Source organism: Doryrhamphus excisus, chromosome 20 (assembly GCF_030265055.1).
Source record: "Doryrhamphus excisus isolate RoL2022-K1 chromosome 20, RoL_Dexc_1.0, whole genome shotgun sequence".
Classification (NCBI taxonomy): Eukaryota; Metazoa; Chordata; class Actinopteri; order Syngnathiformes; family Syngnathidae; genus Doryrhamphus; species Doryrhamphus excisus.
This window is the reverse complement of record NC_080485.1, coordinates 3,809,866-3,828,803: the sequence shown is the minus strand read 5'-3', so window position 1 is coordinate 3,828,803 and position 18,938 is coordinate 3,809,866. Positions and strand designations below refer to the sequence as shown.

Genomic DNA, 18,938 nt, shown 5'->3' with positions numbered 1-18,938 from the left:
TTATTGAACACGCTCACTCTTACTGTACATACTGTTCTTCACTTTCTCACTCTGGACATGCACTCTATTTATAGGAGGTCCACACATGGAAACTTCTGCCTTCACTTTTTATACTTGAAGAGAAGTATTGATGAAATGACTATAGCGAGACAAGTTGTCTTTCATACTAAAAGATCTAAAGCCGTTTTCACGTGTAGGCATGGACTCCCCTCACAGTGATCAGCTCGGCTTTGTTGTGTCCACACGTCAGTGCTTAACAACGCATCTACCCATGGATTGCTGCACACAAAAGGGTAAAACAAAATGTCAAAACATGTACCCCTGCTGTGTTGCCACTGGCATTATTGTTTTGACAATACACTACAAGGTGGCGCTATTATTAAACCTCAAAGTGTCACCCATAGTTGGATTGACTTTACAGCTCAATGCGCTCTACATAGCATCCACTGGAACTTTGGAGTGTTTGGCTCAATCATGACACAATTTGGTACACGTCTTTAGTGGGATGGCGAGTAAATATCTGTCAAATTTGAGCAAGATGGATCGAAACATGGCTGCTGTCAACCAAAATGAACATGCATCAGGTTGCAATTGAGTGCATCACATAATCAGTTCCCAGTTCCACATGTCCAAAAGGAGTAGGAAGAAGCAAAGCTTATTAAATCCTACCCCTCCATCTGGTACTTTTACAATCAGTAACTTACATTTGTTCACTTCCTGCCTTTCTAATATAATGGAAGTTTTTTATTTTTATTTTGTATTTTTATGTATTTTTTGTCACTTACCGAAGTACAAGGTGATATGACCATACAATGACATAATGGGTACCATTGGGTATTTAGTTCAGATCTGTCAAAATGCCAAGCTTGGTATAACCAAAATTGGATTTGGGACCACGAGTCTGGACAAGGCCTTAGAACCAAGATTTCAAAGCCACCCAGCTTTGAAAATGCTTTTCTTATTTTTCCTCAGGTTGTTTTAAGTATTGTTCTTAAGAGCAGCACTATCGCTCAGTCGAAACAATCACAAAAACATACAGTAGTAGCAGTTACTGTACTGTAAGATTCCAGTCATCCCCTCTACTGGGATATAAAACCCTTGGGCATATTTGAATGGTCCTGAATTCATAGAATTTTGTTTGGTGTGATTAAAACTGTGCTGCAGTACATCAAAGCCACACATACAAAGCTATATTAGTTTGTCGTCCGTCTCCACATCACGGTTCAAATTTCATGGCTTCAGGCTATTAGTTTTTCAAGCTATACTTATTAATAATTAAAATAATGTTTTTAATCTTTTAAACAAAATTAAGCATTTTCAAGAATAAAAATGGATAAATGAACTAACATACAAATTTAACACATTCAGAAGACTGCTGCATGTTGCGATATGTAGTATTCTACCCTGGCCACAAGGAGTCAGTAATATTACATTATATAGCATTAATGAGACAATGGCCACCGCAGGAAGAACTGCCCAGAACCCGCAAAAGCAAGGAACTTGTGCAATGCTAATATGCAAGTCTGTCATATTTTATTATAACTTATTATGCCTCAATGTGTAAATGTAACCATAGAGTGTTTTTTTACGTCAATAGTGCTCTAACAATGTTAAAAATTGTATTTAGAAGGTCATAAACAAATAAAATAAGGAGTCCTACTTTGTTTTTAATCACTTATCACAGTCGGGTTGGGAAGCAGTTATTTGGGATAAATGAGGGATTACTGCATATAAGGTTTTTTTTCCTGTGCGGGTTGTCAAGAAATATGATGTATACGGTCCCTTGTTTATCACAAGTAAATTGGTTCCAGACCCAACTGCAATAAGTACATTTAAACCAAGTAGGATTCAATATTAAATGAAATATTTTATATATTACAGAAAACCTACTTTCTAAATACGTTTTTTAATACCAACCCTATTACCCGCCTTTATTCTTTTAATTCTTTTTTTTTTTTTTTTACCACATTGCACAAGCAGTCATTGCAGGGACATAAGAGATGGATGCCGCTAGCATAGCAAGCTACCAAGCTAACTAGTTAGCCTCTCCAGTTCTAAACATAACATGTTTCAAATGGAGTAGGGAAGGACAAAGTAACAATGCAAAATCTTACCAATTCCACACACACAATGAGGCGAAAACTTTTTTCCCCCACTCTACCATGTCGGACATGCCATGGCAACGTCATGTCTCATCAATCAATCAATCAATCATTACTGATGCCTACAGACCAAAATACTACATCTAACTTGTCTTTCAATATATTTCCTTTTATTAATAGGCCATAGTCATCCACAAAACAGCAATCATTAATTTGTGAAAAATGCAATAGAATGAAGGAGCAATATTTGAACCATGATGTAGCGAGGGAAGACAGTATATTATATTCTAAATACGTATATTTAAAATCACCACTTGGAGAGAAAACAGAAGGATGTTTATTCGATTTTTTAAAGTAGCATTCACACCTAGCTTTGCAGGGAATGTTGTATTGATATTTTTTAACCCAGCTCCTGTATTAGATCTCATTAGTTGTACCAAATGTTGTGTCTGCTAAATGTCACTTATAAATACATTTCCTCAAACAGGAATGATTGACAAGACCGTGACAAATAATTCAAATAATCAATAGCGGTATTGTGCTTGTTATTGTTCGCTCATTTTGACTATTTCTTAAAACACAAAAAGCACACTTTATTTAGTATTTGACTTGGGATCAAAAGACTGGAAGGTTCATTGGGGATAAAGAAAACCTGCAGGGAGAAAGCAACCATTCTGGGAAATGTGGATTAATTTATATTCATGTGTTATTCTCTCCCTTTTGCCCTCTCTGCATATTGGAGCCTCACAAGATTAAGTCGAGCTACAAATCTCTTGCTGCAATTCCCACAAACACCCTTCTTTTGGATCAACAGGTACACCCTCTTACTTGTCTGTAATTCTTTAAAAATACCTCTCCTTACGTAGTGGATTGTTTTACGATGTGACATCTTATTCCGAGCCACACAGAAATTCCAGTTAGATCCGGAAATTGCAATGCCGCTGGCATTGTGCAGCGCTGCCACCTAACCGAAGGTAGTGTGGTGTCTGTGCACTAGACCAGGGGTGGGCAAACTTTTTGACTCGCGGGCCGCATTGATTTAACAAAATTGACAGGGGGGGGGGGCAGACTATATAGTATTTTACATGCAACAGTCCTATTTTTACGCATATTTTACATGTAAAAGTTGTGCAATCTGCTATATGTGCACTTTGAAATCATTTATTTGATGTAAAGTGTGTTGGAAATTAAATGTATTATTATTTTTATTATTATTATTATTGTCTTTATTATTACTATTTTATATATATTATTATATTAGATTTGTTATTATTAGTTATAGTAATGTTATTATCATTATATTATTATTATTATTATTGTTAATAATAATAACAATAATAATATTATGACTATTATTATATTATTATTATTAACAACAATATGAATATAATAATAGTAATATTATTATTATTAACAACATTCTTATTATTATTATTATTGTCATTATTTTTATTTTTATTTTTGTGCTTGTGTTACTTTTTCCAGGAGCATTTTGTAAACAACAGACCACATCAAATAACGAAATTGATAAAGCAGCTACCTCAACCATCAAAAAGTTGGCCCAAGCCACGATGCCAGGTTATGTGTTGAGTTTAAATGAAATACTTTGGAAAAAACAGGCGGGTCATATTGAAACACTTGGCGGGCCGCATGTGGCCCCCGGGCCGTAGTTTGCCCGCCCCTGCACTAGACAATAACCACAACGTGTCGCGTGCTTAACGTAACTGTTTACTTCCACCAACACACTTGGTATGTAGTGTAATGTAACCGTTACATTGACTGCCAAGCCTTAAAGGAACAGTAACCCCTCACAAACCACACTCATGTATGAACATAACAGGTAGATTTTTCTTCAGTCACTGTAAGTTTGATTATTTTGGTTAACCCAGCATGATGGTACTGGGAAAATGAGACTACACTGGAACCTTGGTTAGCGAATCTTTTAGTTTGCATTGAAAAGTGACACAAACATTTGCGTACATCTCCCGGTTAGCATACAATATGGCCCACATCTTGTTCCTGTTTACATGCTCTGTTGCCCGTCTATGACATCATAGCAAGTTGATAAAGAAGGTGACAAACACTTGAATTCAAGAAATAACTCTTAGGAAAACAAACGATATCGATATCGTCTTTAATCAAAGTGAGGTTAAATGTAATTTATCCCTTTTTTGTCATTTAGATCTATTTTGAGTTGTTTTCTGCATATAAAACTTGAAAAAGTGTTGTGTGTTAGCGTTTAGGGGTCAATTGGATTTGCATGATTTCTTATGGGAAATCTCACTCTATCGCGGTTTTTCAATTCATGATGATTGCGTACTTGTCCACTTCTTATTTTCTTTGTTTATATCTACTATATTGACTAATACCAATGTACAGGTGACTACAGTAAACCTCGGATATATCGGATTCAATTGTTCCCACTGGTTTTGTCCGATATAAGCAAAATCCGTTATATACGTATACCGGAAAATGTCCGTTTTAAGCATATATCGGATTTATATCCGGTATATGCGTAAATCGGATTTTATCCGTTATAAAAAGGCACTTCCTTGACTATGTTTCCAATGTACCTGGACGCGCAGGCAACGCTGCAAACGCTGCAAATGACGTCGTATAGCGGCCTGTCACGATTCGGCGAATCGGATGCGGCCATCCGATATATGCGAGGGAAATTTAATGGAAATGCATTGGAACGGGACTGGAGATTTTGTCCGAAATAGGCGAAATCCGTTATAAAAAATCCGATATATGCAATGAATTTTTATTGGAAATGCATTACAGAAAAATCGTTTCTTTTTTATCTGTCCGTTGTGAGCGAATTTCCGATATATATCCGAGGTTTACTGTATATGGGTGTTTTACATGTTGCAAACAGGTTTCCTGTGCCATAACTACAGATATTCACTTATCGTGTTTGAGTCTGGAACCAATTAACCACAATAAACTAATTGTATATCATTAGGAATGTAGATCACATTGCTATGCTAGTTTTGCCAACATTTTGCCAGTTTGTGTGCCATGTCGTGCTCCTTAAAGCTATTTTTGTACATGTATATGTGGCAAAGCGACTAAAGTGTGCAATGGAACTCTCTGGAAGCACACACTCTGTCACAGACAGACGTGAACAAACGCAGCTCATTGGCATTAAAGCTTGAGAGCGACTATCAATGTTTTCCCATTAGGGCTCACTAAAAGCACTTGTAAACAGTCCGGCATCAAGGCTAGATTGTGGACAACACACTTCCAATACACTGCAATTTAAAATAAATATCATTTTCCTAACTATAATAATGTTTAATTCTTGGATGCAAGTCATTGGCAGTCAGTACTGGAATGTTTAAAGCCTGGAGCCCATGAACATCATCAAATACCGAGTTTCTAACTGGAGAGTTTTTTTTGCTAGGTCTTTTACTGCAGCCACCTTCACTTGTCTTGGTGCCTTTAAAGGCCAAGTTTGTGCCCTTTGAAGTGGTCAGTAGTTTGATTTCAAATTGATGCGGGTGATCTGCAGAAGCAAATCATGAATCACTTTCCGAATGGACCCAAATGTTCGAGATGAATGCAGAGTGGATGCAAGTTAATTGAGGAGGAGTGACATGTAAGGCTAACGTATAATTCAGATGTACCGTGCTTCACATTCACAGGTTATAGATGAGCAAGTGGAAAGAGAGGACACCTTGAAAAGAGTCGTCATGAGTGACAGGGAGGATGAGGAGACCCATGCTCAGGTATCAACGCGCGCATCGCTGGATATTTTTATCATGGATTTCGCATAATTGTTCAATAACGTCAATTTTGTGTGTCTTTTCAGATGTGCTCGCCTGCGCAGCTCCGGCAGGAATCAGAGGAGCTGTATGCAGCCATTGATGAGATATTGGCAAGTCCCATTCCATCGGTAAGTTCAGGTCATTCTGTCAATAGTTTTGTGCTCCCTTTAGAGAATCTGTTGATTGACAGTCATTGGGTTTACTCTTGCTCCTTATTAGAGCAAGACATCTTCCAAGATATCGACTACCGACGTTTTGCAGGTACGTTACAGTATTTCCTTTTCCTACTTAGTGTAATGCTTAAAAACAATACATTTGGCAACGATCACAGACAAATTGATGCCAAAAGTGGAGCCAAATCTGAATACGGTATTCGGAAGGGCAGTTTACAGATATGCAATATTTTGTTGCTCAAGTTGATTTCTTACCAAAATACATGGAAAAATACATTTGTAATGTAAAAATAGAAGGTAACGCTTTATATTAAGGTGCTTGTAAAGCGTTACCAAATATAATTATAAACATTTTTACATGGCGTTATCTATATGCTCAGCATGAAACAGATTGCAACAACAACAAAAACAAGGTCTTTTATGAAGGAGCCATCAATAGAAGTTACAGTGGGTGTTTTGTAGAACACACTGAGCTGTCATGCTGTGTCAGAAATCATAAGTCAAACCTACTCATGACATAAACATGGTACACCCCTTTGTGTTCAAAATAGCAGCAGCCCAACACGAGCCACCAGATGAATCATTGTTTGTGATAGAAAAGATACTACGACATGGCAAATAATAAACCAGTAGATGTGTCATCACAAAATCAAAACAGTGATATGTATGCACACTCCTGAGCCTGTGTAATTGTATAATTGATTGAAAGAAAAATAATAGCAGTGTGGAGTTCAATTACTGAGGTCATTTATTCTGTGAAAAAAACAGGTGTCAATCAAGTATCCTTATTTAGAGTTGAAGCCATCATTAAAACATTGATTGATGAGGGGAAAGCGTATAAAGAAGTACAGAAAATGATAGGCTTCTCAGCTGAAATGATCTCCAACGCATTCAAATGGAAAGAGAAAGCAGAGAGTACCGTTTGAATGGAATCAGCAATGACCATCTGAAGTTACCCATGAGTACTGTGACAGTTAGAAGACACCTCGGTCAAGCTAATCTAACGACAAGAAACCCAGGAAAATCCCACTGTTAAAAACGTTAAAGGGCACCTATCGCTCATTTCGGGTTCTTTGTATTGAATTTTGGACTATAGAGTAGCCCAGGGGTGGGCAAACTACGGCCTGTTCTTTCCAAAGTATTTCATTTAAAGTCAACATACAAGCTGGCATCATGGCTTGAGCCGACATTTTCATGGTTTGGCTGTTTTATCAATTTCGTTATTTGATGCGGTCTGTTGTTTACAAAGTGCTCCTGAAAAAAGGGACACGAGCACATAATGATAATAATAATAACAAATAATAATATAAAATAATAATAAATAATAAAAAAAATATTCTTATTATTATAAATTTATAACACACTTTACATCAAATAAATGGTCTGAAAGTGCACATATAGCAGATTGCATAACACTTTTACAGATACAATAATTTTGTTATTTGATGCGGTCTGTTGTTTACGAAGTGCTCCTCAAAAAAGGGACACAAGCACATAATAATAATAATAGTAATAATAATATAAAATATAATAACAAATAATATAAAATAATACTAAATTTATTCTTCTTATTATAAATTTATACATTTCGTTGGCAATTTTACTACTGTGTTTTTGTGCAATGACAATAAAGGGAGTCTGTCTATCTGTCTATAATGGCCGTTACATAATAATAATAATAATAATAATAATAATAATATCAAATAATAATAAATAATACCAAATAATAATAAATAATATCAAATAATAATAAATTTATTCTTATTATTATAAATTTATAATGCACTTTACATCAAATAAATGATCTCAAAGTGCACATATAGCAGATTGCATGACACTTTTACAGATACAATAATGTGATTTACAACAATGTAATTTGATGTGGTCTGTTGTTTACAAAGTGCTCCTGAAAAAAGGGACACAAGCATATAATTATAATAATACAAATAATAATAATAACAAATAATAATAATAACAAATAATAATAAATTTATTATTATAAATGTATAACTTACTTTACATCAAATAAATGATCTCAAAGTGCCCATAAAGCAGATTGCATAACACTTTTACAGATACAATAATTCCAGGCGGGCCGTTAGTTGTAAAATATCGAGTCTGGCCCCCCGTAAATTTTGTTAAATCAATGCGGCCCGCCAGTCAAAAAGTTTGCCCACCCCTGGAGTAGCCACACACGATAACCCGAACAGATAGCTTTCTCGATCTTCCAAAATCTGCACCTATTCCAGCTGCATTTCCTTGGATTTTCAAAACGGTCAAGTCAAAGTTTAATTTATTCCGCTGTGATTGGTCCCACTCAGTTTATACGGCTAACAGGTTGTACATCTTATATGGGCACGCCCATATAAGGAAGTCACTGGCTGGATGGAATGCCTTTTCACAAAGCTCACTGTGAAGTCACAGCGAAGGCCTAGCGATTAAGAACATTAAGAACATATTAAAGATTAAGACCATATTTTGTGGACTGATGAAAAGGGCTAGGCAAGTGTCATTCAAATTTCATTTTGACCCACAGTCTCGATGCCCCATGTGCAGACTGGAAAAAACACAAAGTACTGTTGCCGGCTACAATGTTTGGCTTAACTACATAAAAAAAAGAGACTGGAATCACAGAAGTCAAACAATAAATGAATAAATCTGTCATGTAATGCCAACGTAATCGAGGGTTTCAGGATGCCAACTGTTGTAAATAAAGCGCAGGAGCTATAGCTGCAGTGTGTTTATTTGGTGCTCTCTTTTAGCAAAGTAAAATAAGTGTGCTGTGTACGACATCCTGTTTACGTTTAAAATAGCTCATACCAATATTGAGGTAGTGCTAATATGGTAGCACAAGACTCATATCTCACTAATGAACCTTTTTACAAGTTGTTTGATGTTCTGCACCCAGATTAGTGCATGTTTGAAGTGCCTGCAGCATCAGACACTCACTAACACATAAACAACAGCATGAACATTTTTTTCATTCACCCATGCAGTGGTAATTTCACCCAGTGCACAGCCGATTAGATAATTTGGTAGACTGGACTGCACCGAGATGGGCGTGGCGGCGTACCAGGGAAGGTGTCCACATTTTCACCTTGGTGCAGTGAAGCTCTGACCTGGTCTTATTCCTGGTGCAGGTGAAGCACCCCCTACGTCAGGGGTGCTCATTAAGTCGATCGCGATCTACCGGTCGATCGCGGAGGTGGTACTGGTCGATCGCGGTGTGACATTAAAAAAATATCATCCCAGCATCAATGCCGTCACTTGATTGATATATAGGGCAGCCATTCAGATGACAACTGAATGTTGCCCTTCGGGCGACCAATCAAATCAAACAACGTCTCTAAGTGCAGCAGAACTTATGATGTCAGCCTATCATCCATCCCCGTTACTTGATTGACATACAGGACAACCAGTCAGATGACAACTGAATTTTGACCTTTAGGTCACCGCTCATGCGTAAACAACGATGCAAAGTGCTAAGCTAGTCAGCGAATTGCGAGATTTTAAGCCCTCGCTAAAGTTTATGGTCACTAAAATGAGTGAAGGAGCTGGACCAAGTAAAAAGGCAAAAACTGGACCAAGTAAAAAGGCAAAAACATATCACTTCCATACGGAATGGGAGGTGGACTTTTTTTTCACAATGTCTTTTTCGAAGTGCGTTTGCCTCATATGCCATTCTACCATCGCAGTACCAAAGAAGGGAAATGTGGAGTAATGTGGAGGTAATTACAAAAAATGTTAATAGTTAATTATGTGTGTTTTGCAATATTGGCTCATTTGGTTATGTAAGGTACATCAACATACATTGTACGTACAAATAATCCTCAATACATTTGAAAATAAATAGATGTTTTGCATTTTTGTAGTGGGTAGATCATTTTGACTCGGCCATTTTAAAAGTAGCTCGCATGCTGAAAAAGTGTGAGCACCCCTGCCCTACGTAATAGTAAATTGGCTGACAGGCGCACACACGTCACCAAAACCTCACAGGCAGATTTTCAGTGTCAGCCCGGCCACGGAGATTAAAGATTTGCATGTATGTCGAAAATTTTTATTTGGGGAGACAAGCCATTTATTTAGGGGCACATTGCCCCCACTTGCCCGACGGCAGAGCCAGTCCCAATCTTTATTCGTAACATGACCTGAAAAGATGGAGTACATGCAAGGAGGATGATGAGGAGATTCCGAGAATATACGTACCATCAAAGGTTCTTCTATTTACCAAAGGATGAATACAGGTGGATCAGCAGCGGTTGCTTCCTGCTGCTGCGTTTAATGTGACAGTCAGAAGAGAAGTGGTCTACAAGGCAACGTGTATTGTGGCCTCTGATGTGCAGTCCAGTGGGGCCTGTGCATTTAAACAGCAATGAGAGGCGTTTGATTGGCTAAGATTACATTCGGCGGTATTAAATCCTCTGAAGCCTTCTCTCCTCCCTCTTTGCGGCGGGAGGAGATGTGGGTGCGCTAGGCTGCACCGCACACAAGAGCCCACTGTCTCAAACCCCGGTCCTCTATGCCAGGCTGTTCAGCCACTTTCCAAAAACCCCTCCATACATATCCCATACATATCCATTATGGTATAGGGTTGTGAATCTCAGCGCTGAGGACCATTTGATACATATCTCGATTAAGGGTGTGGAAAATAATCGAAATCGATACATCGATGTGCATGCACGCGATGCGAGTGCATCGGCTCATTCAGGGTATGGATGCAATTGACGGGTGAAATCAAGATTCATTGCGATGTGTTTGTGGGTATCGGTAGAATCCGATGCAATGCACTAGCAGCTAGGCTAATACAGTAGTGGGGAGCAGGAAGTGTAAAACAACTTATACCCTTTTAAAATTGTTTCACAATACAGGAAGAAGCCAACTGCTCTGCTGGGGGGGGGGGGGGGGGGGCACATGTTGCAGGGACGGACAAATACCTCCTGGACAATTTTGAAAGCAGTGGAAGATCCACTTGTTCTGACCTGATTTGCTTGGTTCTTCCTCTGTGTCCAACGAGGAACTAGACGGGGAGGCGGTGGAAGACTTGACTCCGTGTTGTGGTCTCCCCTTTTTAAGGGGGGGGGTCTGCATATTTGTCGTGCTGCCGTTGTACGGCTTCTTAACGTGGCATTCTTTGTTAATGACGGTCGTTTTGTCAAGCTTTCTGCCATTCTTTGAAAATCCGTAGTGTTTCCAAACATACCATTTAAACATTCCGGGGGGGGATTGGGGGGGTTAAATATAGAAACTTCCTTGCTGCTGCTTGCGTGCGAACGTCCATGCTGTTTTACTAGTAGTTGTATGTGCCTCACGGCAAAACTGCCAAAATAATAAATAAATAAATAAATGAAAGTGGAAATAAAAACAAAAATGAAAAAATATATACATAAATAAATAAAAGCAAAAATAAAAAACAAGATTCAAAAATTAAAAATAAATACAAAAATAAATGTAGAAATAAATACAAAAATAAATATATAAATAGAATTACATATCAATAAATAAATAAAAGCACTCTGCTCTCATATGTATTTATTTCATGCTGCAGACAATGTCAGCTTGAAATGCAGAAGGAAAAACTATTCAAATGAGGGGGCGGTCCTAAGTGTGTCTTGGGTTGAACTGTTCGCCTATTGGTTGATCGACATGTGAGTGCGAAAATCGACTAGGTATGCCTGCAAACGGCCACAGCAAGAGGAAGTATACAGGGAGAAAAGTATACATTTACCGGGACAATAATGGCGAAATATCTGCTAGCAAACGGAGATCCCTGGAGATTGCAGCCATATTTACCGCCATTGAGAGTGGTGTGGTGACTTCCTCTTGCTGTGGCTGTTTGCAGGCATACCTAGTCGATCAACCAATAGGCGAACAGTTCAACCCAAGACACACTTAGGACCGCCCCCTCATTTGAATAGTTTTTCCTTCTGCATTTCAAGCTGACATTGTCTGCAGCATGAAATAAATACATATGAGAGCAGAGTGCTTTTATTTATTTATTGATATGTAATTCTATTTATATATTTATTTTTGTATTTATTTCTACATTTATTTTTGCATTTATTTTTAATTTTTGAATCTTGTTTTTTATTTTTGTATTTATTTTTGCTTTTATTTATTTATTCATGTATATATTTTTTTATTTTTGTTTTTATTTCCATTTATATTTATTTTTTTGTATTTAATTTTTTGATCTTTTTTTCCATTTTTGTTTTTGTTTTCACTTTTATTTATTTATTTATTATTTTGGCAGTTTTGGTCCTCCATACCGTCCGTGTCCAATACAAAACGCAAAATAATGATGGTGCATTCATTACACCTGGGGAACAGCATATGGGGTGAAGTTGAACATTAATAAAACGGCGCTTGCATCGGATTTTACCGATGCATCATGATTAATCTCGATTTCACCCGTCAATTGCATCCATACCCAGCGAATGAGCTGATGCACTCGCATCACGCGCATGCGCGTCGATGTATCGATTAATATTGAGTATTTTCCCCATTCTTAGTCTGGTAGGATGCAACAATATGATTAGGAATAAAAACAAGACATCTACTAAACCCGAATACATCATCGTCAATTACTGACTTTCATTGCTAGTAGCTTTGAGCATTAGTATGTTCCAACGTTTAAATCAGATCCATCTATTCACCACAGATATCAAATTCTTCTCCTCAGTCAGCCATTGTTGGCATAACTTGGCTTGTCAAACAGTTTTGCCCCAATCAACCAATCGGAGGAGAGAAAAATGCTGACATTATTGTAGACCAGGTGGTGGCATGGGGCACCACTTCTGTTTCTGAAGGTACTGGACAGATGTGACATGGCAACACATAGAAGCTGAAACATGAGGAAAAATGCAACAATTCAATTGAAAATGACTTAAAATGGCAGCATAAGCTAAACAATTTGGAAGGTCTTTGTGACATGGAAGGAGGTTTAAAAAAAATGCAGATATTTTTGTTTTGAAAGTTGACAAACAGTGTCAGGTTTTGACTTTGTACATTTGCTTTTTAATTTGCCCCTATGTGAAAGATTTAGTTCAGGCCAGAGCACCAAACCAAAGCCTAAGTTGACAAGGAACAGCATTATGAATGACTGATGTATGCACTTTTTTTTCCTTATGCTTTGATCCACCAATTATTGTGCGTCACAGATTCTGCCAAGCACCAAGAGCAATTCTTGATGGAGTTACTGACTTGTCATTTCATTTCAGTTGTGAGGTTTTATAATTACCCACATAGAGTGTGTGCCATCTTTACATTTTATTGCAATTCTATTTAAAGAGGAATTGGAATAAAACCAAATAATCAAACATACAAAAATAATAGAGTGACATGGTTGGTGGCCCTACCATTTCTCAGATAAAAATACCACTGTATAACATCCAGTTAATGAATGCAGAGAAATTATTGGTTTGAATTGGTCTCAGAGGCATGGGCAGACTTCAGGCTTAGGTCCCAGGAAACGGACAGGAGCGAGCGTAACGTGCAAGCCGAAAGACCTAGCAAACACTAAGAAATGATTTGCTATTATTACATAGTTTTTTTAATGCAGTACAACAACCGTTTGCAGTAACACTATGTTTACAGCATTAACGACAATGCAAGATCAAAAGGAAAACATTCGGTTATGTGGGCGTTCTGTACATAAACTGATTGTGGAATGTGATTGGATAGCGACACACTGAAGGGGCTTTACCACCTTAGATCATGAAGTTAAGGAAAACGCAACAAATTCATTCATTCATTTTCTACCGCTTTTTCCTCACGAGGGCCGCAGAGGGGCTGGAGCCCATCCCAGTTGTCTTCGGGCGAGAGGCGGGGTACACCCTGGACTGGTGGCCAGCCAATCACAGGGCACATATAGACAAACGACCATTCACACTCACATTCATACCTATGGACAATTTGGAGTGGCTAATTAACCTAGCATGTTTTTGGAATGTGGGAGGAAACCGGAGTACCCGGAGAAAACCCACGCATGCACGGGGAGAACATGCAAACTCCACACAGAGATGGCCGAGGGTGGGATTGAACCCCGGTCTCCTGGCTGTGAGGTCTGCGTGCTAACCACTCGACCACCGTGCCGCCCACTGAACAAATTATTATTATATTTATATTATTGCATTAAGTTTTTTCATTTTAACATTAAAATATTAAATATAAAATTACATTTAAATAATATTAAATTTTAATGAATGTACATGTGTGCACACACAGTACAGTTGCAAATGTGAAAATTGTAAATCTTTTGATAAGTTGATAAACTTTAATGGTTTGTCTGTTTTGTTCTCACTCCCAAGTCTTCTTTTTGCATTTTGAAGTTCAATTTAGGATTTGCTCCTCTCTTATTTTCAATAATAGTAACACAATTTTTCATTTGTAATTATTACACATTGTGTTTTGCATGTAGAACTATAATTTTCTCCTTATGTATTGTATTTTCTGTTAATATTTTTGAGTGTTCTGGAAGGAATGAATGGGATTTACATGATTTCTTGTAGGAAAAATTGAAAAATCTTTTTTTTATGGTTTGCTTTTTGTCAGACTTATTGAACAGATTACTAACAAAAACCAAGTAACACTACACATAAATATACTCCCATTGGGCTGAAGAAATGTGTCCTAATGAAATGGTGAGATAAAAGTGAATTCAAGTTGTGTAATCATCAGGAGGAAAAATTAAGCCATCTGTTAATTATTGATCAAAGGGGAGATACCACCTTGTAGTTTCCCACTGAAAACACGTATATGCAGTATATGCAGTATATGCAGTATATGCAGTATATGCAGTGTGCATACTGTTTAGGCCAGGGGTGGGCAAACCTTTTGACTGGCGGGCCAACAAAATTGACGAGGGGCCAGACAGATATTTTACACGTAACAGTCCAGCTGGAATTATTGTATCTGTAAAAGTGTTATGCAATCTGCTTTATGGGCACTTTGAGATCATTTCTTTGATGTAAAGTGTGTTATAAATGTATCATAATAAATGTATTATTATTTATATTATTATTATTTATTATTATTAATTGTATTATTATTATTATTATTATTATTATGTGCCTGTGTCCCTTTTTTCAGGAGCACTTTGTAAATAACAGACCACATCAAATAACGAAATTATTGTATCTGTAAAAGTGTTATGCAATCTGCTATATGTGCACTTTGAGATCATTTATTTGATGTAAAGTGCATTATAAATTTATAATAATAAGAATACATTTATTATTTAATATTATTATTATTATTATTATTATTATTATTATTATTATTATTATTATTATTATTATTATTATTATTATTATTATTATTATTATTATTATTATTATTATGTGCTTGTGTCCCTTTTTTCACTTTGTAAACAACAGACCGCATCAAATAACGAAATTGATAAAACAGCCAAACCATGAAAATGTCGGCTCAAGCCATGATGCCAGCTTGTATCATGACTTTAAATGAAATACTTTGGAAAGAACGGGCGGGCCGTATTCAAACACTTGGCGGGCCGGATGTGGCCCCCGGGCCGTAGTTTGCCCACCCCTGGTTTAGGCCATTGGATAGAATACAATAAAACGATTAAGGTCAAACAAGTTGAGTTGCAATAGTTTCACACTATAATTAAGATTAGTGCTTGTTACAAACTATGCACAGCACACAAGCACAAGCATTAAAAAAAAAACATTTATGTATAACATATTTTAACTGCCATGCAAGAGACGTTTAATAAAATGAAAATTAAGTAAATTTACTCACCCTTTGAAGATGCCAGACAAAGGTAATGGAGAGAGAGAAATCAAGAAACGTGGTTGTAAGTATCACCGGAATTTTGCTCCCATCGTTCATGAGCTGAACTCAAAAGATTTTAAACATTTTCAATGTACACAAAAAGTCCATTTGTCTCAAAAACTGTTCACAAATCACAATATTTCCTTTCTTTTTGTCTGCAGAACAAGTCATGCAAATCCTTGGGACGTGAAACCAAATATGTAAGTAAAACGGCACATTTTAAAACCATTTTAGAGAGTATTTTCTTTCTTTTTTCCCTCCTTGGTCAACACCACAAGATTTTGCAGATATTTAGCTACATTTCTCATTGAATAATGAATGACGCTTGAAGGACAAAATCCAAGCATATAAAGAGGACGATGTACGGTTTATTTATGGCCTTGCTGGATGTTTGTACACGAATGAGTCCCATTCCAAGAAACGTGGTTGTAAGTATCACCAGAATTTTGCTCCGATCGTTCATGAGCTGAACTCAAAAGATTTTAAACATTTTCAATGTGCACAAAAAGTCCATTTGTCTCAAAAACTGTTCACAAATCTGTCCAAATTTGTGCGAGTGAGCGCTTCTTTGTAATTGATCCACCTTCCAGGTGTGGATCATCAAGCTGCTGATTAAAGCTGTGCCTTAGGCTGCCCTTAATAGAAGGCTACTCCAAATGTGCAGTTCTGCTGTATCATGGGGAGCTTCAAAGGGCTCAGAAAACAAGTCAGTATCTGGTGTGACTACCATGGGCCTCATGCGGTGCAACACATCTCTTCCACATAGAATTGATGATGGTTGTTGATTGTGGCTGCGCAAGGTTGCTGGATATTGGCAGGAACCGGAGGGGTATTGCACAAAACCAGGAAACCTGGAAATATTGGTTATCCTGGATAAACTTAGCCTCCAGTCAGTTGCACGAAAGCAGGCCAAGTTTATCCTGGATAAGTAACCATGGTGACTTATTCTCTGCAGCTTGCCTGCTCCAGACCAGGCTAACATCCTGGATAGGGGTAATCCTGTGGTGGCTCTGCCGTCAGTACCGTGAGAAATGAGTGTGTTTTACAGAATTCCCATGTTTTTTTCTACATGTTACATCTTCCAAATATTATAACTGTAATCATTTTATTTGCTGGTTGACTTTTAATTTTAGTATTATTTATTAGCACAGTTAATATGTAAAGACCAAAAGCACATATAAAAAGACAATATTTGAGCAATGAAAGTAAGAAGCCAGACCTTTATTTGGAATGCTTTCTTCATTAATACGACACAAACACTGAAAGTTTCAAAAAGATACAAAAAAATGTGACCTCACTCAAATAGGTATGATATAATACAGATATTTAAAAGAAATCCTACATGATGATGAAAGAGGAGAAAAAAGGACAAATCATTATATATCACCACTTAAACATTTGGACTACAGTGGAAGTGACAGAAGATAATTTTGTTTTAACTGTCTCTTAAAAATATGCAAAGAACATGAAGACTTTACTGTTGGATCTGAAGGGTTCCACATTATTCAAACTTTATTTTTTAACTTCAACAATCTTTCTATTCATTCATTTGGTCTCATTACTGTCAAGCCTAGTGTTATGTTGCAATACTAATAAAGATTGCTTGTCGAATTGCTGTCAGAGGTTTGATTTAGACGTGTCTCGTTGCAGTTAATTTGATTAATACTTGATGTGGTTTCAAAATGTGGTTTCGGTTAGATCTTTGATGAGGGCAACATAGTATATATAGGTCCAACTCCCCATTCACCTGTTGCCAGGTTCTTTTCAAGTTTGTCCTTTATGAAGTATGATGGATGAAACAGAACACATAGATTCAATGGATGACATAGAGTAGATCATTTCTTTGAACTTATTTATACTTTACATAACTTGAGTAACATGCACTTCTATGGGACACATTAAAGCAAAAACACCTATTGATTAGCGAACCTGAAAAGTCATCATAATAGTTTTATTTCATTTGAACATGCATCAGATTACAATTGAGTGCATCCCATAATCAGTTCCCAGTTCCACATGTCCGAAAGGAGTAGGAAGAAGCAAAGCTTATTAAATCCTACCCCTCCATCTGGTACTTTTACAATCAGGAACTGTTACATTTGTTCACTTCCTGCTTTCCTAATATAGTTCAAGTTTATTTTTTTTTAAATAATTTACCTCGTACCGAAGTACTCGGTGATATGAGCATCCAATGCCATAATGGGTACCATAGTGCGTGTCAATATAGTGATATATATAGCACATCATGACTGGTTCAAGACTCTTCATCCTTGTATTTAGCAAACATCAACTGCTTGTATTGTTTCTTGAATTGGCTCATCGTTGTGCATTGTTTGATTTCCTTACTCAATCCATTCCATAGTTTGATTCCACATACTGAAATGCTATGGCTAGCATAACGTAGTCCTAGCATAGAAGTGTTTCAAATTTAGTTCTTCCCTGAGATCATATTTCTCCTCTCTTGTAGAGAAGTATTGGATGACATTTTTAGGTAATTATATTTTTTGCCTTATGCATTACTTAGCTGTTTGAAGATGAACTATATCAACAAGTTGAAGTATTTGTGATTTTAGAAATAAGGTATGTTCTCTGTAGGCGGCATTATGAATTATCCTTACTGACCTTTTTTGCAGTACATTTAGCGAGTGAAGATTGCTTTTATAGTTATTAGCCCATATTTCCACACAATAAGTAAGATATGGTAGAACCAGAGAGCAATAAAGAGTGTGGAGTGATTTCTGATTGAGGACAAATTTTGCTTTGTTCAATACTGAAATATTTCTGGCCACCTTATGTTGTATATTTGTAATATGAGGTTTCCATAGTTCTTCATATTGTTGAAGAAGCAGCTCTTGCTCCGAAGGAGTAAATGAAGACGCGTGTCCGTGATCCATTGTTCCAGCTGTGATTCTGTGATCGACTTTGTGGTCTCTTTAAGAATGCCATTTATCCCAAACATCCACACCTGGCTTGACTAAGCCGCATCTCTTCATCCTGGCTCGGCAAACGTGCAACCAATTAATCCAAGAAAGCGCCGACTAGGCTTAGTCAAGCTGCGTCTGCTCATATATCCTGGATGTCTTTATCCTACTTTGGTGCAA

The 18,938-nt window shown here is 37.1% G+C and overlaps 1 protein-coding gene across 5 annotated transcripts in view; it reads left to right on the top strand.

Moving 5' to 3' along the window:
* The window catches only part of mlip (muscular LMNA-interacting protein), a 67,772-nt gene that overhangs the window by 29,783 nt on the left and 19,051 nt on the right, over positions 1-18,938 (top strand). For all 5 annotated transcript variants that reach the window (XR_009120328.1, XR_009120329.1, XM_058058039.1 and 2 more), the window contains exons 4-8: positions 2,845-2,916; positions 5,750-5,833; positions 5,917-6,000; positions 6,092-6,133; positions 15,999-16,037. Coding sequence is in view for 3 of the 5 variants with exons in the window: in XM_058058039.1 (XP_057914022.1) it covers positions 2,845-2,916; positions 5,750-5,833; positions 5,917-6,000; positions 6,092-6,133; positions 15,999-16,037 (321 nt within the window). In the remaining 2 variants the exon portion in view is untranslated. The remainder of the gene's footprint in view (positions 1-2,844; positions 2,917-5,749; positions 5,834-5,916; positions 6,001-6,091; positions 6,134-15,998; positions 16,038-18,938) is intronic.